This window comes from Onychomys torridus, chromosome 17, assembly GCF_903995425.1.
Source record: "Onychomys torridus chromosome 17, mOncTor1.1, whole genome shotgun sequence".
NCBI lineage: Eukaryota > Metazoa > Chordata > Mammalia > Rodentia > Cricetidae > Onychomys > Onychomys torridus.
In genome coordinates this window covers 56,015,147-56,037,114 of record NC_050459.1, presented here as the reverse complement: position 1 = coordinate 56,037,114, position 21,968 = coordinate 56,015,147, and the positions used below count along the sequence as shown (strand labels likewise).

At 38.0% G+C, this 21,968-nt stretch overlaps 1 protein-coding gene across 1 annotated transcript in view; it reads left to right on the top strand.

Moving 5' to 3' along the window:
• Tll1 (tolloid like 1) overlaps positions 1–21,968 on the top strand; it is a 176,378-nt gene that overhangs the window by 64,810 nt on the left and 89,600 nt on the right. Inside the window, exons 2-3 of the mRNA XM_036166488.1 lie at positions 17,226–17,336; positions 20,841–20,921. Coding sequence (XP_036022381.1) covers positions 17,226–17,336; positions 20,841–20,921 — 192 coding nt within the window. The remainder of the gene's footprint in view (positions 1–17,225; positions 17,337–20,840; positions 20,922–21,968) is intronic.

The window sequence follows — 21,968 nt, the reverse complement described above, 5'->3', positions numbered from 1 at the left end:
GCAGTATATGTTATATCTGAAAGGTTTTTTTTTTTCTTTTTTTTTTCCCAGAGCTCAGGACTGAACCCAGGGCCTTGCGCTTGCTAGGCAAGTGCTCTACCACTGAGCTAAATCCCCAACCCCTGAAAAGGTTTTTTTAAAAACAAAAATAAAAAAATATATAATCTAAGGGAAAATCATAAAGTTCACTATATGAAATCAAATGACAAGTATTAAAATTGAATATATTAGTAAACCCCATTCATTCTACACTGACTTCTACTTTACACCAGGGACCCTTACAAGAGGGGAAGGAAGTCAGCATCCAGGGCACATGGAAGGCATCTGCATACCATCCGAAGGAAACATCTAGATCAAGAGGAGCAGACAGCACCCGACACTACATCGTGCTAGTTATCAGGCAACGGGCTGTTTAAAATTCATTTCTTTGCAAAAGAAATGAACTCCCAGCATCCTCCAAAAGTGCCCAATTATATTTTAACATTAAAATAACAATAGGTTTAACCATATTTGATAAAGTGTTCCAATCTAGTGGGTTATTAGCTTTATTGATATGCAAATTTTAACCTAATGGAAGTTAATTTTTTCTTTATCCTCTAATGTAACATTTTATTCTTTGGTATCTTCATTGCCTTCTGGGATGGTGCTTTATGGGTCATCTTAGTCATTTTCTGCTTCAGACCTGAAAAAAATCACTTCTTACTTTTCAAAAAATCTAATTTCTCCCTTGAAAAGTTTTTCTGTGTGATGATCTGTTTATTACCACTGTGCTGGCAGTTCACTGTTGCTGATTAGACTGGAAAATACACAGATATATGTAATTTTAAAAGTATTTTAAACTTGGTTTGCGTGTGGTGTGTGTGTGTGTGTGTGTGTGTGTGTGCGCGCGCGCATGTTTGTATGTGTGTTTTGTGTTTGTCATATGTGTGCAGGTGTTTGAGGAAGATAGAAGAGGTATTGTATCCCATGGAGCTGGAGTTACAGGAAGTTTTTAGCTGCCTAACATATATGCTGGGAACTGAATTCTGGTTCTCTGGTAAATAAACAAGTACTTTTACTACTAAGTCATGTCTGCAGTCCCATGGGTAAAAAAAATGAGACATGAGATTTGTCATAAATTTACAGTGATAATTTCAATTCAGATTTGAGATTCAAAGTTTTACTTAATACAGATTACAACCCCTTCTACCATAAGAAAAAAACTGATTCTTTAAAGAAATAGCTTTCCATATGTGTTGTCTCATAATGCAAATTTCACAATAACAATTATTATCAACCACTGCCAATAGTAAGATTATTGGAAACAGTTTATTCAAATTTTCCAATTTAAAGGTTTATTTTAATGAGCATATATAATAAGATTATAATTTTGTTGTTTCTCAAATATCTTGGAATATGTATATAATCTTTGTTTTATCTTGGACAGTTGGGTTTTATAGTAGGAGTAGAGAATATTCTATTATTTATTTTGCTTTAGCTGTTTCTATAAATAACTTATATTAAAAATATAGACAATGTATTAATTCATTTTATAGCTATATCATATGACAAAATTGGCTCCTAGATAAATATTCTAGACAAGATTGTCTTACACTTTACATAATGTTTATTGCAGTATTAATTATATTATAAAAATTTCATTCTCTTTCTTTCTTCTTCCCTTCCTTCTTTCCTTCCTTCCTTCCTTCCTTCCTTCCTTCCTTCCTTCCTTTCTCTTTTATTTGGCTTGTTTGTTTTTTCAAGGCAGAGTTTCTCTGTGTAGCCCTGGACCAGGCTGGCCTTGAACTCAGAAGTCCTCCTGCCTCTGCCTCCAAAGGTGCTGGGAGTAAAGACACTCACCATCACTGCCTGGCATAGTATGTAAATTTCAAATATATAAATAAACATTAGAAGTCACATAAAACAATAGCTTAAATAATAAAAATAGAATGAAATTATATCATGAACAGACATTATATATTTGCTATTGAGAAAATAATCTAATTATACAATACCTAGTTTGATGATATTTGAACAGAACTTTAAGTCCTAGAGAGGAAGCAATATTATAATTTTTGCTAGATCCACACCAGAATTGTGTAACAAAGGAAGCATATGTTGCAATGATAAATACTATACACACAATGCTGCTTACTTTGAAGAGAAATGGGTTAAAGAAATTGGAAGAATATATTTGCTGGTCAAATAATATAAATTCAAGGAGATTTTTGCAAAAAAAAAAATTCACTTCCCACATTTGCAAAGCTAGATGAACAGCACACTTTTCTGTACAATTAAAATATAACATAAAATATAGTATGATTTCTAAACAGAAGGAAAAGACCAGCCTGGTTGATTGAGTATATTAATATGAAGAATAAAATGATGTGTCAGTCATAGATTAGATTCAAAGTCTACGAAAAGTTAGTTCCAAAGCTATTATTGAAGGCAACTTTCTCTATTTACTTGCAGGAGTGTGTCTTCCTCAGATACCTAATGAATCATTCCATCAAACACTGCTATAAGAATACTTCTTTATTATTAACTCCATACTTAGTATGTGCCCTTCTGAGTCTAGCTCTTTTCCTAAGACACTTATATATTTTGGACACGTGGTGGATAAATATCCAAATGTTCACTCTCTTTCATAATTATCTTTCTTATTGTGAACTAGAATTTTTATATTCATGATTTCTCTGTTCATGCCACGAGGCAAGAACCCCACACACGAGACAGTGCTTCTAAGTTTGCCCTAACTTCAACTAAGTCATCAAAAATAGATATTGGTTTAGGGGTTTAATTCTGGAAATGCCCCTGTCTTCGATAACAGATTCCTCTTGAGTTCTTGCCACATGGCAAGTGAAAGGCTGACAGAGTGGCAGCCTCAGAGAAAAATAAGCCACCAAGTGCATCAGCGTTCCTGCAGAAATACTCATGATTCAATGTAATTAGCGCTGAAAGTACAGAACTGGGAAAACCACCTACCCAGCGAGCATTTGTAGGGTGGCATGACTAATTCTGTCACTGTGGTTTATTTTTAATGTTCCTTGCAATGATTTAAAGTAGGCGTCAAGCACCTCGGCTGACTAAGACTTTCTGAATGATGAGTAGGAGACTAAATGGTCCATTCAAGATTGACTGAATGGCTAGCAAAGCTACAAATTATTATTAAAGTGAAATTATACAAATGAGCCTTTTTCAATATTTGGGACTGCTTGGTAAAATACATATCAAAGGTTTATAAACAGAGTAATGCATATAGACCACTGGAAGTCAAGTAGGTGTATATAATACCTTCATTATCTATAGGTTGAGAACCATTATCCTAACCTATTTAAAAAGCAAGATACGGCTATTTCCATGTCTGTAAGCTCAGTGCTATAAGGGACTGAGACCAGAGCATCACTGTGGCTTGCTATAACTTCAGGTTCAGTGACAGATTCTGTATGAAGGAAATCATGGGTAGATCAGGGCACCCGACATTGTTATCTGGCTTCAGAGCTTGCACATGGGCTCGCATATTGTGTGTGCAAACACTATGTACACATGAGCACAAACACACTCAGAGTGAGAGAAGACAAAATGAGACAGAAATTTTTAATTAATTAACAAGGTATTTCCTTAGGTCATGTGGTACTCTTCCTCCTCGAGAGAAATGTTGAAATGTTTTGGATATTTTACCAGGAAAATGAGACAAATATATAAATCTGAAAGTTTCTTTTCAAAAGAATACAGGAGAACTCATTTAACAAGATGTTCTGTGAATTATTTAAGATGAAAATTACAGTTCTATTTTTAGTCCTTAGGTTTAAAGTACTGATAAGATTTGAAACAAAGGGTATAGTTAACATTAATTACTAAGCAATACTGCAGTGAGATTACAGGAGTTGATAAACCCAATTTTTAATTCATATATTTGCTAACTGAAAGTTACTATCACAGCTCAAAATATGTAAATTTTTAGAATGACATATTTAAGGATTGTGATTGTTGTTGTTTAAAAGATTTTATTGGTTCATACTTCATGTGTTTCCACTAATTTGGCTATTTGTCCCTGTTTTTTTCCCAATCTTGGTCTCAACAATTCTCACTCATACAATCTCTCCTCTTTCTCGTGGATTGGATTCCTGGAGCTCACCTATGCAGGGACACTTTGCTCAGCCTGGGAGGAGGGGACTGGACCTGCTTGGACTGAATCTACCAGGTTGAGCTGAATCCCTAGGGGAGTCCTTGCCCTGGAGGAGATGGAAATGGGGAATGGGGGATGGATTGGAGGGACAGGGGAATCCGTGGCTGATATGTAAAATTAAATCAAATTATAAAATAAAAAAAGATTTTATTTACTTAGGAGACATTCATGTTTTTGGATGGCAACATCTATTCTTCCCAAGACAAGGCTTAAAGCAGTACTTGCAGATTATTAAACAGATGTTAAAAAAAAAATCACGTTCTGAGCATAGGTAGAGTCTTAGGTGGTTTCATTATTATCAGGGTTAACGTTATGCTTAAATACATTATTCTTTCTCTAAGGCTTTTTTCCCCAGTAAAAATCATCCTCACAGGTCCATATAAGCTGTGTTTTTGTTTCTGTAGTCTTGAAAGGGAAGTCGCCATTTTTTCCCATCAGCTCCCACACGAGACTCTTCTGTGGCTTAGAAACTTTCCTGTGATGACTTTCAGTAGGAAGTCTGACAGGTCAAGTTTCCAATTAAGAACTACGTAAATTAAAGGAGTGACTTCTCTCCTCTGAGGGGGGAAAAGCTGTGTTTATCAGATAAAGGGGAGACCTATCATCTGATAAGCAATAAGAGATTGGGGTGCATTTTTAGTTGATTTTTTCACATTTGTAACTAATCAATTATGTGCGCTTGTGCCATGGCATGTGTGTGTGTGAGCCAGAGGACAACATGTAAGCCTTTTTCTCTCTTTTGATTATGTAGCTTCTGGGGCTTGAACTTAGGCCTTCACATTTAGCAATGCTCACCCTTACTTACAGAGCCATCCCTCTGGCCCTGTTAAAAAAATTAACTTTCTTATTCACCAATGTCAAATGTTCTTGTTTCTCTCACTGCCCAAATGATCGTACTTCCCATCATCCAGCTGAACCCTGCTTCTTTTCTAAAGGTCTCTTCCTAATGCTCATGTCTTTGTGTTTTGCTCGGGACCCACTGATTAGCCGGAATTGTCTGGGTTACCATGGGTATGGAAGTAACCAATGGAGCCCAGTGGGATCACCAGGGCCACATATCTGAAGATAATGAATACCCCAGAATCTATCAGTAGCAAATCCTTCAGCAAGGAGGGGCAGGACCTCCTGGTCCCCTGTCTGTGACTGGCTATTGATAGGTCTTGGATAGGCCTAGTGCAGGCAAGCCACCAGGTCTGCTGTAAGGTCATGATCACAATGGCAGCAGGTTCATGCCCGTAAGTCCGTATTTGCAGCTTCCCTCCTTATATTCTGGCTCTTACATTCTTTCAGTCTTCTCTTCAGTGATGTCATCTGAGCCTTAGGGCCCATGGTGGTAGAAATGTTCCATTTACATCTGAACACCCAACTGTCACTTCTTTCCAGCACCAGGAGCAGCTGTGCGCCTCTGCCTTCACTGCCCTTAGTTAAAAGGAGACTTCTCTGATTAGTGCTGGGAATAGTACTTACTATGAGTATTGACATACATATTTAAAAAGGCAGTGTGGCAGCATGTTTAACTGACTTAAACTATAGTTTTGTTCTCCCTTCAAGCCTGTGCCTCCCGCAGCATTTTTTAAAAAACTGATTCACAGTGGCAGACACGGATTCCATCCTGTGAAGCAGGCTGTGGTGGTTCCAAGCAGAGACCTGCCCTAATAGCACTGAACCACAGTTGCTGCAGAGGAACACCTTACCCGGTGGATGTTAATGTAGTTTGTAGGGACTTTTTTAGTGTCAGCAATATTAATACGTATCAGAATGCTCTTATATTCAAACGGCATGCTATCAGGTAAGGTTATACTCTGAATATTAAGCACTGCACGTTTCGAAATTGCAAAAGTTATACTCTATGTCACATTTAAAGGAAAGTCATAAAACATTGAAAATGATGCAGAGAGCGTTTTATAGAACTTTTTTATTTTACTTCTTTTGGTGAATTTTAAATCTCTTCTGTTAGGCTCCAGATTTTTAAAATTACATTTGTAGGAAGAGAAGAAATGAAAGTCAGTGTGCAGAATCAGGTTCCTAGGGTGTCGGGGTACTTTTAAATTTCAGACTGTTTACTTCACTGAGCATGAATTGTTTTGTGGCTGTGCAATGGGAGATATTAACCAAAGGAAAAATCTCCAACCTTTGACCTGTACCCAAAGGAAATCTTTTTATATGAGAATAATAACTAGGAGGATTGGAAATAAACATTTTCACAAATTATCACTGTAATATAAGGTAAGTGGACTGAGAAAAAGAAGGGAAAAGACAAGAAATACTTCTCTTTGTAGGAAGAGTATGAGCTGGTAAATGAAACAGTAGTATGTAGAAAACAGTGAACTTGCACAAGCTGCTTTTCCTTCCAGGAACATAGACTGAGATTTACCTCAAGAACTAGTGTTAGGATTTAGAAAAGAAACAGACTTAATTAACAAAAGAACTATCAGGGCTGACCCTGCACTGCCTACAAATGTCAACAGTCACAGTACTAGGCTAAGAGAAAATAACTGATGTTTACTTTGTCCTTACCAGGCGTATGAGGTGGGAAAAACAAATAAATCCACTCTTGTTAGTGGTTGATTATGAGCTGTGTTTAAATGGTGTAAAAATGGTAGATTTGCAGAGCTTGTGAGCTGCAATGATTTATTTTCTTAAGGCTTGTGAGAGAAAATATTAGGCCATACACACACAAAAAGTCTCAATATTTATTTTTACATTTGTTTGATCAAAGTACTTTCAGACAGTGGTTTTTTTTTTTTTTTTTTTTTTTTTTTTTTTTCTGTTTTGAGACAGAGAGTTCCAAATGAATATTTGTGGTATGGGTGATATTTTAAAAATGTCCTGAGAATCCTCTTCTACAGGCATTGTGGGTTATAAATGCAGATCGACAGGCAGTTTCAATGGATCTTTTGTTATGGGAAAATTTTTGTTTTCTGACTTAGAAAAGAAAGATGTTTATTTGAAAATGTAGCATTTGATCACATCTGTAATGTAAAATGATGTGGAAATAGAGAACATTGATTTGAGACAGAGAGACAGCTCTCAGTCTGTGTTCTGCCTTTAGATCTGTGGGAGCAATGCAAACTCACCCTGCTACTGCTAATTAGCATAAGAAGTGACTTTACTGCCAAAAGTCTCAATGTTCTGGAGGATTAATCCTTGTCGACAGAGTTGATTTGTCCATCCATCCATCCATCCATCCATCCATCCATCCATCCACCCACCCACCCACCCACCCACCCACCCACATATGTATGTATGTATCTATCTATCTATCTATCTATCTATCTATCTATCTATCTATTTAATCTATGTATAGAGGTACACACATACACAGTTGCAAATACCTTTATTTCACCTTTCAGATACAACATCTGCTTTTACACTGAAGTTATGTTTAGTTCCCTGATTTAATGAATAATGGAAGAGGGCCATTTAACTACAAAAAGAAATCTGTATTGTTTGAAGCAATTTGAAACACAAGGGTGTGTATGAATAGTTTCTGTCTCTGTCACAATGTCTACAGTATATTTTTTTATATTGTACTTCCACCACCCTATCAATCATCAAAAAAAACTCCTCCACTGGTAGAGGAAGTCATATTATATTGGCCATATGAAATGCATGTCCATGGATCCATCTTCCAATTCTGTTTAGGAAGAAAGACTGTATAAATACTAATATGTAAGTATAGCACTTTCCTAAAAATCCATGATTAGATAATTTTGTTGAGTTTATGTGTAAATGCACAATGAAAGGGGAAATGCTGATTTTGGTTTTTCGAGACAGTTTCTCTGTGTAGTTTTGGTGCCTGTCCTGGATCTCACTTTGTAGACCAGGCTGGCCTTGAACTCACAGAGATCCACCTGGCTTTGCCTCCCAAGTGTTGGGATTAAAGGCATGTACCAGCACTGCCCAACGCAGATATTTTATAGTTTATTTTCTCTTCATGCAGGGTCTTGCTTCTTAGTCAAAGATGGCTTTGAACTTGTGATTTTTGCCTGTCAAACTCCTGGTACTATGGTCACAGACATATGACTCCTGGCACGGCACACAATGATTTTAAATAAAACATGGAATGGAATGGCTGTTTTCATTTCTGGTGACTTACCTGAGTCACATGTTACCTGGAAATTTTTCCTGGCCTTAATTTAAGTATATTTTTGGGAGCTAATATAAAATATTTTATTTGGTTTATTGTATCAAGCAAAATTTTAGGTAATTATTTGAGACAAAGAGGCCAGAGGATCAGGTGTTCAAGGTCATTCATAGCTAACTAGGGAGTCAAGACTACCCTAGTTTTAGAAGACACTGTTGCAAATAACAACAAAAAATGTATAGCTGGAAGATTTCCTGTGTTCTGGCAGGCTGGCAGTCGGGACGTATCTTTCCTACTTGTATCCCCCAAGTAAACACACAGAAGCTTATATTAATTAAAACTGTGCCAGGTGGTGGTGGCGCACGCCTTTAATCCCAGCACTTGAGAGGCAGAGCCAGGCGGATCTCTGTGAGTTTGAGGACAGCCTGGGCTACCAAGTGAGTTCCAGGAAAGGAGCAAAGCTACAGGAAAACCCTGTCTCAAAAATCCAAAAAAAACAAAAACCAAAAACCAAAAACCAAACCAAAACAACAACAACAAAACCCTGCATGGCCATGGCTCATGCTTTTGGCTAGCTAGCTCTATATCTTAAATTAGCCCATAACTATTAATCTATGTATTGCCACATGTTCCATGGCTTTACTTACATCCCATTACATGTTGCTCCATGGGCAGCTGGCTGGCATCTCTCCCCACCTTCTTCCTGTCTCTCCCCACCTTCTTCCCATCTCTCTCTCTTTGAATTTCCCGCCTGCCTCTAAGCTGCCTAGCCATAGGCCAAATGGCTTTATTTATCAACCAGTCAGAGAAACTCATATTCACAATGTACAGAAAGACATTCCTCCATCAAAAACGAGATAATTATTTTTCTTATTGGGAGTTTATGTTAAATTCCATAGATGTTGTTTGGGGAAAACTTGTTCTGAGCATAAGATACTTACAGAAAGTTATTTTCACTTCTAAACTTGTCTCTAAAACATACATTGGAGCATTTGCCAAATCTTACTTTTCCTCTGCAGTTTGTAGGGTGGTTGCTATTGGTGAAATTATTAAGGCCACTCCACGTAGTTAAAAGGGAGGTTTATTTTGTAGGGTAACTTACAAGTGAAGGGATAGGTAACAGGGTCTGGCAAAGGGATGGCACAGTCCAGCGGTGTTCTCTGGAGAACTTTGCTCAGTCTACCTCCAGCGTCCAGGGTCCCAGAGCCAAGAGAAGCCTCTCCTCTCGATCCTGGGTCTTCAGCTTCCTCCCTCAGCCCCGCCTTGTGGGTGTGACCATTACTGAAGCCTCAAAGGGGGTTGGAACTTCCAGGCCAAGGCTGGGATGGCTACCCACTACAGGTTGCCTATCATGTAACAACAGTTAAATTCCAAAACTTTACTGATGCCTTGTCTGAGGAAATTTCCCTTAGGTTTTCATGGTGAGCTAAAGCAGTCTTGCCAGCCCTTTCCATGATGACATCCTTCCTCCCTACGTCCACAATCAATTACAGCTAGGAGTGTAAACATCCCCAGCATCTCAAGGAAACCAGCTTCTATGACATTCATGTATTGCATAAGCCTGTAAGTGGGGTAGGTAGAAGAATAGGGATGCATAGTCTATAACTACCTTTCATGATATATGTTATAAAAATTAAAAGAAAGGCAGATGCTATAAAACTATATTAAAAATATACTTCAATAATATACTGTAAATTGAAGGAATTTGAAATGTTTATTTTTGGAGAATGGTTAAATAGCTGTTTTTTTGTTTTTGTTTTTGTTTTTTTGTTTTTGTTTTTTTTTTTGTTTTTTTTTTTTGGTTTTTCAAGACAGGGTTTTCTCTGTAGCCTGTCCTGGATTAGCTCTGTAGACCAGGCTGGCCTCGAACTCATAGAGATCCGCCTGCCTCTGCCTCCCAAGTGCTGGGATTACAGGCGTGCACAACCACCGCCTGGCGTATTTTTTTGTGTAAGGCAAATTTGCCAAATATGTCTCATAAATACCTCACTTTTTCATGAAACTTCTCTCCAAGTTGTGTTATATTTCTATTTTCAGTCTTTTTAGGTGTGTGTGTGTGTGTGTATGTGTGTGTGTGTGTGTGTGTATGTGTGTGTGTGTGTATGTATGTTCTTATTTTGTACATGTGATGTGTAAATATGCTTGTGTGTATGTATATACATACATGGAAGTAGTTTGTGAATGTGTATATAGAAATGTATTGCATGTATGCAGATAGGTGTGTGTGTGTGTGTGTGTGTGTGTGTGTGTGTGTGTGTGTGTGCTGGACAATTTTAGGTGTTATCATTAGTCTTAGTTAGGATTTCTATTGCTGTGAAGAGATGCCATGACCACAGCAACTCTTACAAAGGAAACCATTTATCTGGGGTGCTTACAGTTCAGAGGTTTAGTCCATTATCATATTGGCCAGAAATGGCAGTGTGTACGCAGACGTGGTGCTGGAGCTGAGAGTTTTGAATCTTGATCTGCATGAAACAGAAAGTAAACTGAGACACTGGCCTTATTTTGAGCCTAGGAGACCAAGCCTGCCCCCACAGTGACACACTTCCTCCAACAAAGCCATATGTATTCTACAAAACTGTATGTCCCACTAGTGCTACTGTCTATGAGACTATGTGGGTAATTACATTCCAACTACCACATAATTCTTAGGAGCTATCTATCTCTGGCCTGGGATTTAGGGAGCAGGACTAGGCTGACTTGCTGGCCATTGTCCAGAACCTTCCTGTCTCTTCCTGCCTCTCCCCAGCACTGCCATTACAAGTGTGTGCCACCATGCCTGACATTTTACTTTGCTTCCTGGATCAGACTCATTTCTTCATGCCATTGCAGCAAGCTCTTTATGGACTGAAATATCTCTTCAGCTTCCAATTTTCAGGTTTAATGTATTGGAAATTGCTCTTAACATTTTTCTGGCAATAAGGACTCAAGGCTCTGTCACAGTTCAGCAGGTTGACTACAGATAAAAATAGTGCACATTTATAAGAGCTAAAGAATTTGAAAGTGATAGTTTCACAGAATGATAAATGGGGGCTGATGAGTAAGCTCAATGGGTATCAGGGTGTGGTGGGGGACAGGGCTTGTTGCCAGGCCCGTGGTCCTGATAAGAACTTGCACAGGGCAAGGAGAAAACCCAATTCTTCTTTTACTTTTATTTTTAAAACTTAGTTGTTTTAGAATATTATGTCATATGTTTTGATCATACTCATCCCTCCCCCAACTTTTTCCAGATCCACCCTCCCACTCCTCTACCCATCCAAATTTTTGTTTGTTTGTTTGTTTTTGTTTTTGTTTCCAAGACAGGGTCTTTCTGTGTAGTTTTGGAGCCTGGATCTCACTCTGTAGACCAGGCTGGCTTTGAACTCACAGAGATCCACCTGCCTCTGCCTCCCAAGTGCTGGGATTAAAGGTTTGTGCCACTTCCTCCCAGTCAACTTTTTGTTTTTAACCCATTTTGTGATGGTATACTCTTGGATTTGTGGCCATCGACTAGAGTGTGTTCTGCCTACCAGGGACTACAACTTTACAGAAAACTGTCCTCCTCTCTCTGTATATCTATCAACTGTCATCAAAGACTTGTTAGCTAGGGTGGAACTTGGTTTTGAAAACCCGATCCTTGCCAGTTGTCCTCCGACTTCCACACATACTTCATGACACAGGCATGCTCTCCCCCACACAAATGATAAATAAAGGTGAAAAGGAAAAACATTTTAAAGGTAGATCTATTAAACCTGGTTTAAATATTATTTAATGCATATAGGTATCAGCCTGCAATGCTATACCATTAATAAGTATAGTTTTGTTCTTACGTGTTAGTTAAAAATAAACATTTTTTTAAAGCAATAAAAGTGAGAAGCAGGCCCTTCCTGGTGTGATTAATATTTTCGAATCTAGACTGAGAAATTAGATAATTGGAAGCATCCTTATGGAGTTCTGTGTGCTTGCCTACTGTGGATGTAAGTACCCTGAAGCAGGACATAGAGGGATAGGACATTTGGGAAGAGGGGTGTTCTGGGAGGGGGCTTTTCTCCATTGGTAAGGCCTCATAAACTCTCTCTGTCTACCTCCCTGTGCTCTCAAGTATAATAGCAACCAGATGTAAGTACTATGGTATTAATCTAAGAACTGTAATGATATTTTTAGGGGTACTCTATGTAAGAGTATTTTTTTTTCAGTGTGTGTGTTTGTGTTCTCTCTCTCTCTCTCTCTCTCTCTCTCTCTCTCTCTCTGTGCTCTCTTTGTATGTGTGTGCTTTATGTGTGTGTATAAACTCCTCTCTTTATATCTATAAATCTTGTGTGTGTACTCTCTCTCTGTGTATATGAACTCCCCCCTCCGTGTGTGTGTGAGTGTGTGTGAGTGTGTGTGTGTGTGTGTGTGTGTGTGTGTGTGTGTGTATGCTTTTATGCATGAGATTTCCACAGCATGCATGTAGAGGTCAGAGTACAACCTGAAAGAGTAGACTGATTTTCTCCTTTTGCCTTGTGGGCCCTGGGGATGAAACTCAGGTACCAGTTCTGGTGGCAAGTACCTTTACAAGCTATTTCAATGATGTCTTATTCGATAATTTGTAATTGGAACTTTTGTTTTTACATCTATAACTGCTGCTGTGTGGCTCAAGACCCCTTACAGAAAGTGTGTGTTGAGTCACAGTTTAGCTTGTCCAGTCTCACCATACATTATCCTATGAAGCATACTTATCCAGTGCACCACAGCAGAATCCCTACAACCGTCCTGGTCTCCTGCCACCCCCAATTCCGTAGGATATTGAAGAAAAATGACCTTTAGGTGAAAAACAAAACCTGTGGTTTTGCATGTAGTTTCAAAATTGCCCATTCAACATTTAGTTCTGGCCCACTCGTCAGCTCCTGCTCCCTTTTTGCCACAGGAATCCCAGCAGAATTCCAGACAGATTGGAAACACTTTAATCACATTGAAGCATGTATTTCGTAGTGTCATCCCATAGACCATCTTCCCATATTCCTTCCAGCTCTGATCTCATTAATGCCAACTCACTGTGTTAAATAGGCCAAATTAATAATAACTGATGCTTTTACTCTTTAATTTATGATGCTTTAAAATCAAGATCACAATATAAAAATAGAGAAAAGGAAAAGGAAAACAATTCCAAAGTAGAATCTAGAATTTCATGTATTTCTTTGTGTACTGGTCTCTCTCTTGGGCCACCAATCAGTTCTCAAATCATGACATGGAGACTTATTAGTTATGAATGCTCAGATTTATCTTAGCTCCCGTTTTAATCTATTTCTCTTTATATACCATTAATATCTATGTTTTGCCTTGAGGCTTTCTTTCTCTCTCTCTTTCCTTCCTTCCTTCCTTCCTTCCTTCCTTCCTTCCTTCCTTCCTCCCTCCCTTCCTCCTCCTTCCTTCCTCCCTCCCTTCCTTCCTTGCTTCCTTCCTCCCTCCCTCCCCTCTTCCTTCCTTCCTTCCTCCTCCCTCCCTCCCTCCCTCCCTCCCTCCCTCCCTCCCTCCCTCCTCCCTCCCTCCCTCCCTCCCTCCCTTCCTTCCTTCCTTATGTCTTACTTTCACTAGTTCCCGTGGCTGGCTGGTGGCTGCCTGGCTTCTGGCCCTGGGCATGTCCTACTTTTTCTCTCTTGTTCTCTTTCCTTCTTTTCTCTCTCAAGCCTACATTTCTCCTCCTACTCATTCTCTCTCTGCTCGCCAGCCACACCTATCCCTCCCCTGCCCAGCTATTGCTTGTTCAGCTCCTTATTAGACCAATCAGGTGCCTTAGGCAGACAAGGTGTAACAAATGCAACACATCTTTACATAATTAAACAAATACAGCAGAAACAAATGTAACACACCTTTACATTGTTAAAATAATGTTCCACAGCGTAAAGGAATGTAATGTATCTTTGCCTAAAGTAATATTCCATAACATTTCGCCCCCCCCCCATATCAAATCTATAGTCAAGTTGTGATGAAGAAGCTAGATAGACAGTACAAATGGTCATCGTCTAGCTTGATGGGCCAAGACTTGCACAGAATATTTTAACATACAGAAAAACAACACTTTGATTTAACTAGAGATACCACAAGAAAACCCAAAATCTGTGCCATGTGGAGAAACTGGGCATTTTTAATATTCTAATGTGGTGCAGTGTGGTGTGTGTGTGTGTGTGTGTGTGTGTGTGTGTGTGTGTGTGTGTGTTTAACATGGATTTCAAGATGTATGAGGTCTAGCTGGCATGTATTCCTACAGCACATAAGTGCTCCATCACTCACTGTTTCTAAGAAAGTGCTTATTCTTCTGGACCAGTCTCTGGAGCATTCAGAACTGCCTGCCCAGCTGTGTCTGAAGCTGTGAGTTAGAGAGAAAGATGACAAATACAATGGGTCTATGTTCTCGAGAACTGTTTGGTCTGTAATTAAGTATCATCCAGTTTCATGCTTTTCTTCCTTCCTTTCTTCCTTCCTTCCTTCCTTCCCTCCTTTCCTTCCTTCCTTCCTTCCTTCCTTCCTTCCTTCCTTTCTTTCTTTCTTTCTTTCTTTCTTTCTTTCTTTCTTTCTTTCTTTCTTTCTCTTTTTTTGTCTTTCTAGAACTAATGGCTTCTGCTGCATGTCTTATCCATGGATTGTTGACTCTCTTTGGTGTAACACATCAAATGGTACCTACTCCATATGAAATGTCATACTAGAAAATAAAAATCCAAAAACACACTCAGATTTTTAACTTACTGAAACCCTATTTATTATGTAAAATGTAGACAAATTGATATTTCAATAGTGCAGTGCCTCAAATTTCTAGTCAGCAGCCAGTCTGAAAGTTCATTCTTACAGAAATAAAAATGAATACTATTAAAGATGATGACTGTGAAAACTATCCCCAGGAACTGGGAGTTTTTTAAATGTAGAAATCTGAGGTTCATCTCCAGACCCACTGAATCCTGAAGTTTTGTTTTAAGCATGTTCTCTGATTCTCATCCACAGTTTGAGAAGCCCTGCTGTACATTCTCTAGTTGACTGCAGGACTACAGCATTAAGGGAGAGATAGGTTGGCTTCAACTGCCCATGATCACTATTCCCTGAGTCATACACACATAATGGCAGTGCTTTAAAGAATAGTAAACTTGAATTTACCTGAAAACCTTGAATGTGAAATGTAGTCTAATGAAAATCAATGTTTTTATTATGACTGATAGAACAATAAACTAAGGTAGATTATTTCTTTCAGGGGATGCATGGCTTTGGTGTTTTCTGTGGCATGTGTATGAAGTGGAATTCAATTTTAGAGTCTGGTTTTAATTTGGGGCATCAAAGCTTTAATGTTGTAAACTGTTCTCTGTCTGTGTGACTTTGTTTCTGTGACCATGAGTGACAGTAAGCCTCTCTCTATATTGGTTAGATTGTCATCCAGTTGGCAGAGCTCAGCACTGGTGGCATGGAGGGATACAGCAGTTGAGAAGGGAGTTTGAAGTTAAGAAAGAACTATCCATATTTTGAGCTGATAACCTCCCTTGAACTGAGTTTTCTTTTCTTCCTATCTTGATTTGTACATCAATCTGACCTTCTTACCTCCCAGTTTTGCATAAAGAACCCAAACTTGCCAGTTAATTAAATCGATTATGTAATATACCTAGCCTATGATGGAAGCCCCAAACAGTTTATAACTTTTAGGACTGGAGTTGAAATTTGGTAAGTTCACTGCTTTTTATTAACGAGTTCTTTATAGTGCTAAAATTCATAAAGATGAAGATTATAATCATATGAGACAAATTTTTTATCACTTCATAAACCTTCATTTCCCCCCTTTTTTGTTTTACAGTAGAAAATACAAAGTTAATTTTAAACAAAAGCAATATTTGTAAACCAGTATTAAAATTAAAAGAAAGAAAAAAGAACAAAATCAAAAATAACCTTGGGAATTCTAGGCATTTTTCAGAGTTTTACTGTTTCATCATAAATTCATTCTCTGTCAAGTACCCTGAAGTTGGAGTACTGTGACCTCTTTTGCTACAGTATAACCAAAGGCTTAGTTTTGATTTGAACAAGGCATCCATTTCATTATTGTGTTAGCATTTATGATCTTAAAAGATAAATTTGCATGCCAGTTATGAGAGCCATTCCTTCACAAGGGTTTATAGATCTTTGCTTTTTTTTTTTTTTCTTAGTAGCATAAAGCCCTGGATAGAATCTGTGTGTTCTGGGATATGAAGTGATTTGGAGGCTCCTGAAATGACAAATCATCACTTATCAGTCATTGAACATGAATAGCATAGCATGTCACTGTTGCCTAAATCAATATTTGACTTAAAACTTAGTTTTTCAAATTGCGCATCCATTTCTAAATACCCGGAGGCAGCTTGGTCTTTAAAGACATGCCTTAGAAGCAACAGTGTGCTGAGTGGCTGCCTCGGTACAGCCTTCTTTCCTAGTTCGAATTGAATCTTGCTGAATTGAGTCCCAGTAGAGCATCGTTTCCTCGTTACTGCTTCCACCTGTTGGTGAAGGCTTGCACAGGGCCACAGGCATCCAGAGAAAATGCAAGCATCCATAACTTTCAGTAATCTGCAGATCGGCTCATGGTATCAGCTTCTCCCTGCATATCAGCTCACCCAAACAAAATACTCTTTCCTTTCTATCAAAAATACCAAAGTCCAGGGGTAGGTTTATGCTGTGACAAGTTTAATGTACCCAAGTAGGGTTATCTTTAAAAATGTACTCTTTGAAAAAAAAAAAAAAAGGTTCATTGTTAATTATGTGTTTATAGGTGTAGGGGAGGAGCATGCACCTGAGTGCATTGGCCATCAGCTGGTGTTCCAGGGATTTCTGAAGTACCTGAGGGAGTGATTGGAAACAAGTATAGGTCCTGTGCAAGAGCAGTGTGTGCTTCTAACTTCTGAGCCAGCTCCCCAGGCATTTCACAACGTTCCAAAGTTAACTTTGTATGAATTCATTTTATGCTGACATTTTTTACACCTTAATCCTACTTCTTTGTTTTAGCTGTGTTTTGGGGTGACATTGCCTTAGACGATGAAGACTTAAATATCTTTCAAATAGACAGGACCATCGACCTGACTCAGAGCCCCTTTGGCAAACTTGGACATACCACAGGTATGGCTGACTATTTCAACACATTTATCATTGTCTTGGGGAAAAATATACTTGAAATTCTGTGAATACTCTTAAAAACCCACATCAAATTTGGCGTTGTACATGGAAATAGACACAGTTTAAAGTTTAGGTTCTTATCATATCTTTCACTTATAATTTTATTTAATGACCATTTCATACTTATGCTCCATGCCTGACCTTGCACCGATAACTTTTATGAAAACTCCTGGAGGTGATTTCAATCTTAGTTACTTTGATCACATTGGAATTATGTCTATATGGAAACCCAGAGGTTTTAGAAATTGTCTTTTAAGGTTTAAATATCTTTTATAATTTCTTAGTATGATTTTTATTCTGAGTTCTATTTTGGAGGAGATGGTTAGACTAAAAGGATGAAATTTTGTTTTTTAGTTATAGCTGATGAATATTTATTTATATATTTATTTATTAATTGTTGAGGTAGTGAGTCATGCAGCCTAGGCTAGCTTCAGCCTTTCTATACTGTTCACACTGGCCTCCAATGCTCCTCCCTTCACCTCCCAAGTGTTATAATCAACTGCTACCACACCAGGCATTAAAACATTGGTTTGATGCATTCCTTTTATCTTATGAATCCCTCTCTTTGACCTTCTCTTACTTATCCCAGTGATTCTCAACCTATAGGTGGTGAACTCTTGGGGAGTCAAATGACCCTTTCACAGGGGTCACATATCAGATATCTTGTGTATCAGATTGTAACTGATTCATACAGTAGCAAAATTAAAGTTAAGAAGTAGCAATAAAAATAATTTTGGGGTTGTGGGGTCACCAAAATATGATTAACTGTATTAAAAAGGGCCACAGCCTTAAGGAAGGTTGAGAACAACTATCTTGGCCTATGTGATATTAAATATGTGTACAATTATTCTCTGCTATCCAGCAGATAAATCTGTCTTAGAGTTAAGACTTTTTACTGTGCATCAATATTTCTTTGTCTAGCTCATTTTTTTTTTTTTGGTAAGCTTTTGTCTCAGAAAATTTCAAACACATGGAAAAGCTGTATGATAATGCAGAGGATGCCAGTGGTATGATTCCTAAATGCAGCAGATGTTAACAGTTTGCTCTGTGTGTGTGTGTGTGTGTGTGTGTGTGTGTGTGTGTGTGCAGACATGCACATACAAATGTGTGAAAACATTTTGAAATTAATTACTGAAAATATGTATAAAATGCCATATCACATCCCCATATTACATGTTTTAGGAAGCAATTTCTAAAATAAGGGCATTTACTTATTGAGTTAAAATATCACTATTGAAGTTAAGAAAAGTCTTGCATGAGGAATACAAAAGGTAAAATCTAAGGATTTCACTAAAAAACTATGTTTTGGCCTTTGTTATATAGACAAATGTATGTACATAAGCAAATACAAAAACGTAGGAAATCTATAACACATATTAATAACCTATGCTAGGATATCTTGAGAACTATATGTGGTTGGCATATAGACATACTTTGGGCTGTGTATTCCAAACACTGCACAACTAAAGGCTGCAGAACTTGCTTTTCAGATTTTCAAAGCTATCAATTTCCTTTAACCTCTCTCACACACACCAGCAAAGGTGCAGATCTCCTCGTGACATTTTCATATCTACTTAGTCATAGTTGGCTCTCTTTCCAAGACCTCTCTGCTAGGCTTAGCATGGAATTTGGACAGCATCTTCCTCCACAATATGCTTCTTCCTCCAACTTTTATGGGGCAATTTATTCTGGATGATAAAGAACTGACACCACTCTGCAAAACCCTGTGTTCGTTAAACTAAGTTTTGAGTTTCTATTCAAGTTACCCTTTGCTCTATGTACTATTTAGGCCATTTCTTAGGCCTCACTTCCCACACTGTTTAGGAGCCATTGAGTTTCTGTGATTAAGAAACACCACTACCATTTAATGTTGATATTTCATTTAGATGTAAGCCCTGAGACAACGTAGTTGGAGGGAAAATAATATCTCTTTATATAGTACAGGACACAATATGATTTTGATAAATATAAACATTATAAGTCCATGTTGACAAGCACACAGGACAGAACGCTCAGCTGTCACTTGCACTCCAGTGGTGAATTTCAGATCATTTAAGTGTCCTGTATTTGGTGATTTTACTCCATTATTTTTTTCCTGTGATTTTTTTTTTATGTAGAGTTCTTATTTTCCTCTTCTTCTAATTTCAAAATGTCTGAGTTATCATTACAAATAAACACTTGATTCGTGTGTTTCCACTGGACTTGAGAACAAGTGACAACATTACAACCCTTTTAAAGCTGCGTGAGCTGCCAGTGTCAACCTTTGTTTCGTTTCTTCTAGTGCTAAACTTTATTTCATTTATTCTTAATATTATTCAAAATTGTTCCACTATTCTCCCAAGTATGATTTCCTTCCATAGTCTTAGAACATCACCTTTCAATTCTATGATTCACATCTGTAGAACTATCTCGTTAGAAGCCAAGATATGTGTTTATTTTTCATAAGGTGACCTATAGAGATCTAGTTACATGCATTTTGGCCCCATAGAATATAACTAAAGTTTTCATACAATGGTTGCTTAAAACAAGTAGAACCCATACTTTAAAAGGGTTTCAAATGACTGCTTAGGAATGAGTACATTTGAGTGTGATCTCATCTTTCTGAAATGTCTGAAAAATTTTAAAAATTTTTCTCAAGCTGCACAGAAAAAAAAAATGTGACCATGTAATGCAAATAATTAAGCAGACTACTAGCCCCTGCTCCCACTGTTTGCCTTATAAGGACGTTAGCTTCTCCTTTAAGAGGTTAGATTTCCTTAATCCTCTCCTCTTTTCTTCCTTATATTCTGGAACATCCTTGAGCCATTTTATTATTCTTTTTAAAAATCTTGCAAATTGCATAATGTAATGCAACACATTTTGCAATTGAACATTGCATTGAGTTACTGACCTTGTGACTTTTTCTTGATTGTATAAATTAGGGAAAAATAACTTTCAAGGTGTAGCTGAATGTATTATAAAATTTGACCTGATATTTCAAAGTTTAGGAACAAAACTTGTCCTGCAAGCCTGCTTGTTCTTCTAGTGTTTTGATTTCTACTTATGGGCAAGACATCTGAACAGACTCAGCTTACGAGGGGAAAATAGCTGGGAAGCCATCAGCAGGGCTCTGTGACTTCCTGACATTCTGCATAACATAGTTGTGTGGCAACAGGTGGTGTCAAGGCCACAGAGAAGAAGAATGTTTCAGATTATCAATAGATAACTCAATTGTCATGATGCCCAAATAAAGTCATTTATGTTGCTGGTGAGTTTCTCCCACCTCCTTATTCTCAGCTACTGGCAAGTGTTCCATAGAAACTTTACCCTCTACAAAGATTCTTGGATAATGCTTTCTAACACATTCACTCCACATAAAAACCCAACCAAGCAGAAACAGCAGTATTACTATTGTTTATTTGGAAGGACTGGCAGCATTAGACTTAATATTTTTCCTTTATTCTTTAGGTGGATTTGGAGACCACGGCATACCAAAGAAGCGAGGGGCCCTCTATCAACTTATAGACAGGATAAGAAGACTTGGCTCTGGTATATCAATGCTTAAAGTTGCAGACTCTTGACTTGATGTACAGTAAAAATGATACCCATAGAAATTCAGTTTATTAAAATCAGTGTGCCACTATTCTGTAAAGGAGGTAAAGAATACAGTGAGAAAGAGTCCCTTTTGTATTTTGTTAATTGATAATTCATGCCTGGTATTTGAAACATAAGTTGGAGAAAATTGAAATGTTCTCTTGACTTAGCTTAAGCTTTTCCTTATATAAAATGATAAGTATTTATTAATTAATTATTGATATTTATTTCTGGTTCATTAAGAGAATACCAAAATATTTTCATAGGCCATGGGGCTGCCTCAATTTTTATCAAATAAAAAAGAAAGCACAGTGGTATTTGTTTCTAAATGAAAACCATTTTTATTAACTTGACAAAAGGATATTTCAGTTTAGAAAAGAGTTGGACCAAGCATGGTGGTTCATGACGGTAATCCATATCACTTTGGAGGTTGGCAAGGTGTATTGCCATAAGCTAGAGGTGGCCTGAGCTACACGATGGATTTTAGGAATACCTAAGACCCTGCCTCAAAGCAAACAAGCAAACAAATAACAAGCATACACACAAACAAACCCCCCAATAAAAACAAACCACAATTGTCGCGCCCGCCTCAACCAGCAAGGAAGACGCGACACCAGGATCCTTCTCATTACAGTTTATTCAGACCTTTGATTAATTGCATTGTGTCTCTCTCTCCGGGGCAAGCCTCTCCCAGCACCTAAGTAGGGCTGGGCTGCCAACCCCAAGCAGCCACGTGGGCACTGTCCACAGGTTCACACATATGCCAGCAACACACGAATCCAGGCACAGCCAAATAAGGAGCTGTTTACCTTAAAGAGTGTTTGCCATCGGGAAGGCAGAGGGTAGAAGCCAGAGCCATCTTTAGGGTGCGGCTACACACGGCTCTCTACACACAATCAAACAAAATACAAAATAAGAGCACTGCTTCAGTCCTTAAGAGCACTGGATGCTCATACTGAGCACCTCAATTCAATTCTCAGCACCAACATTGCAACTCAGAAC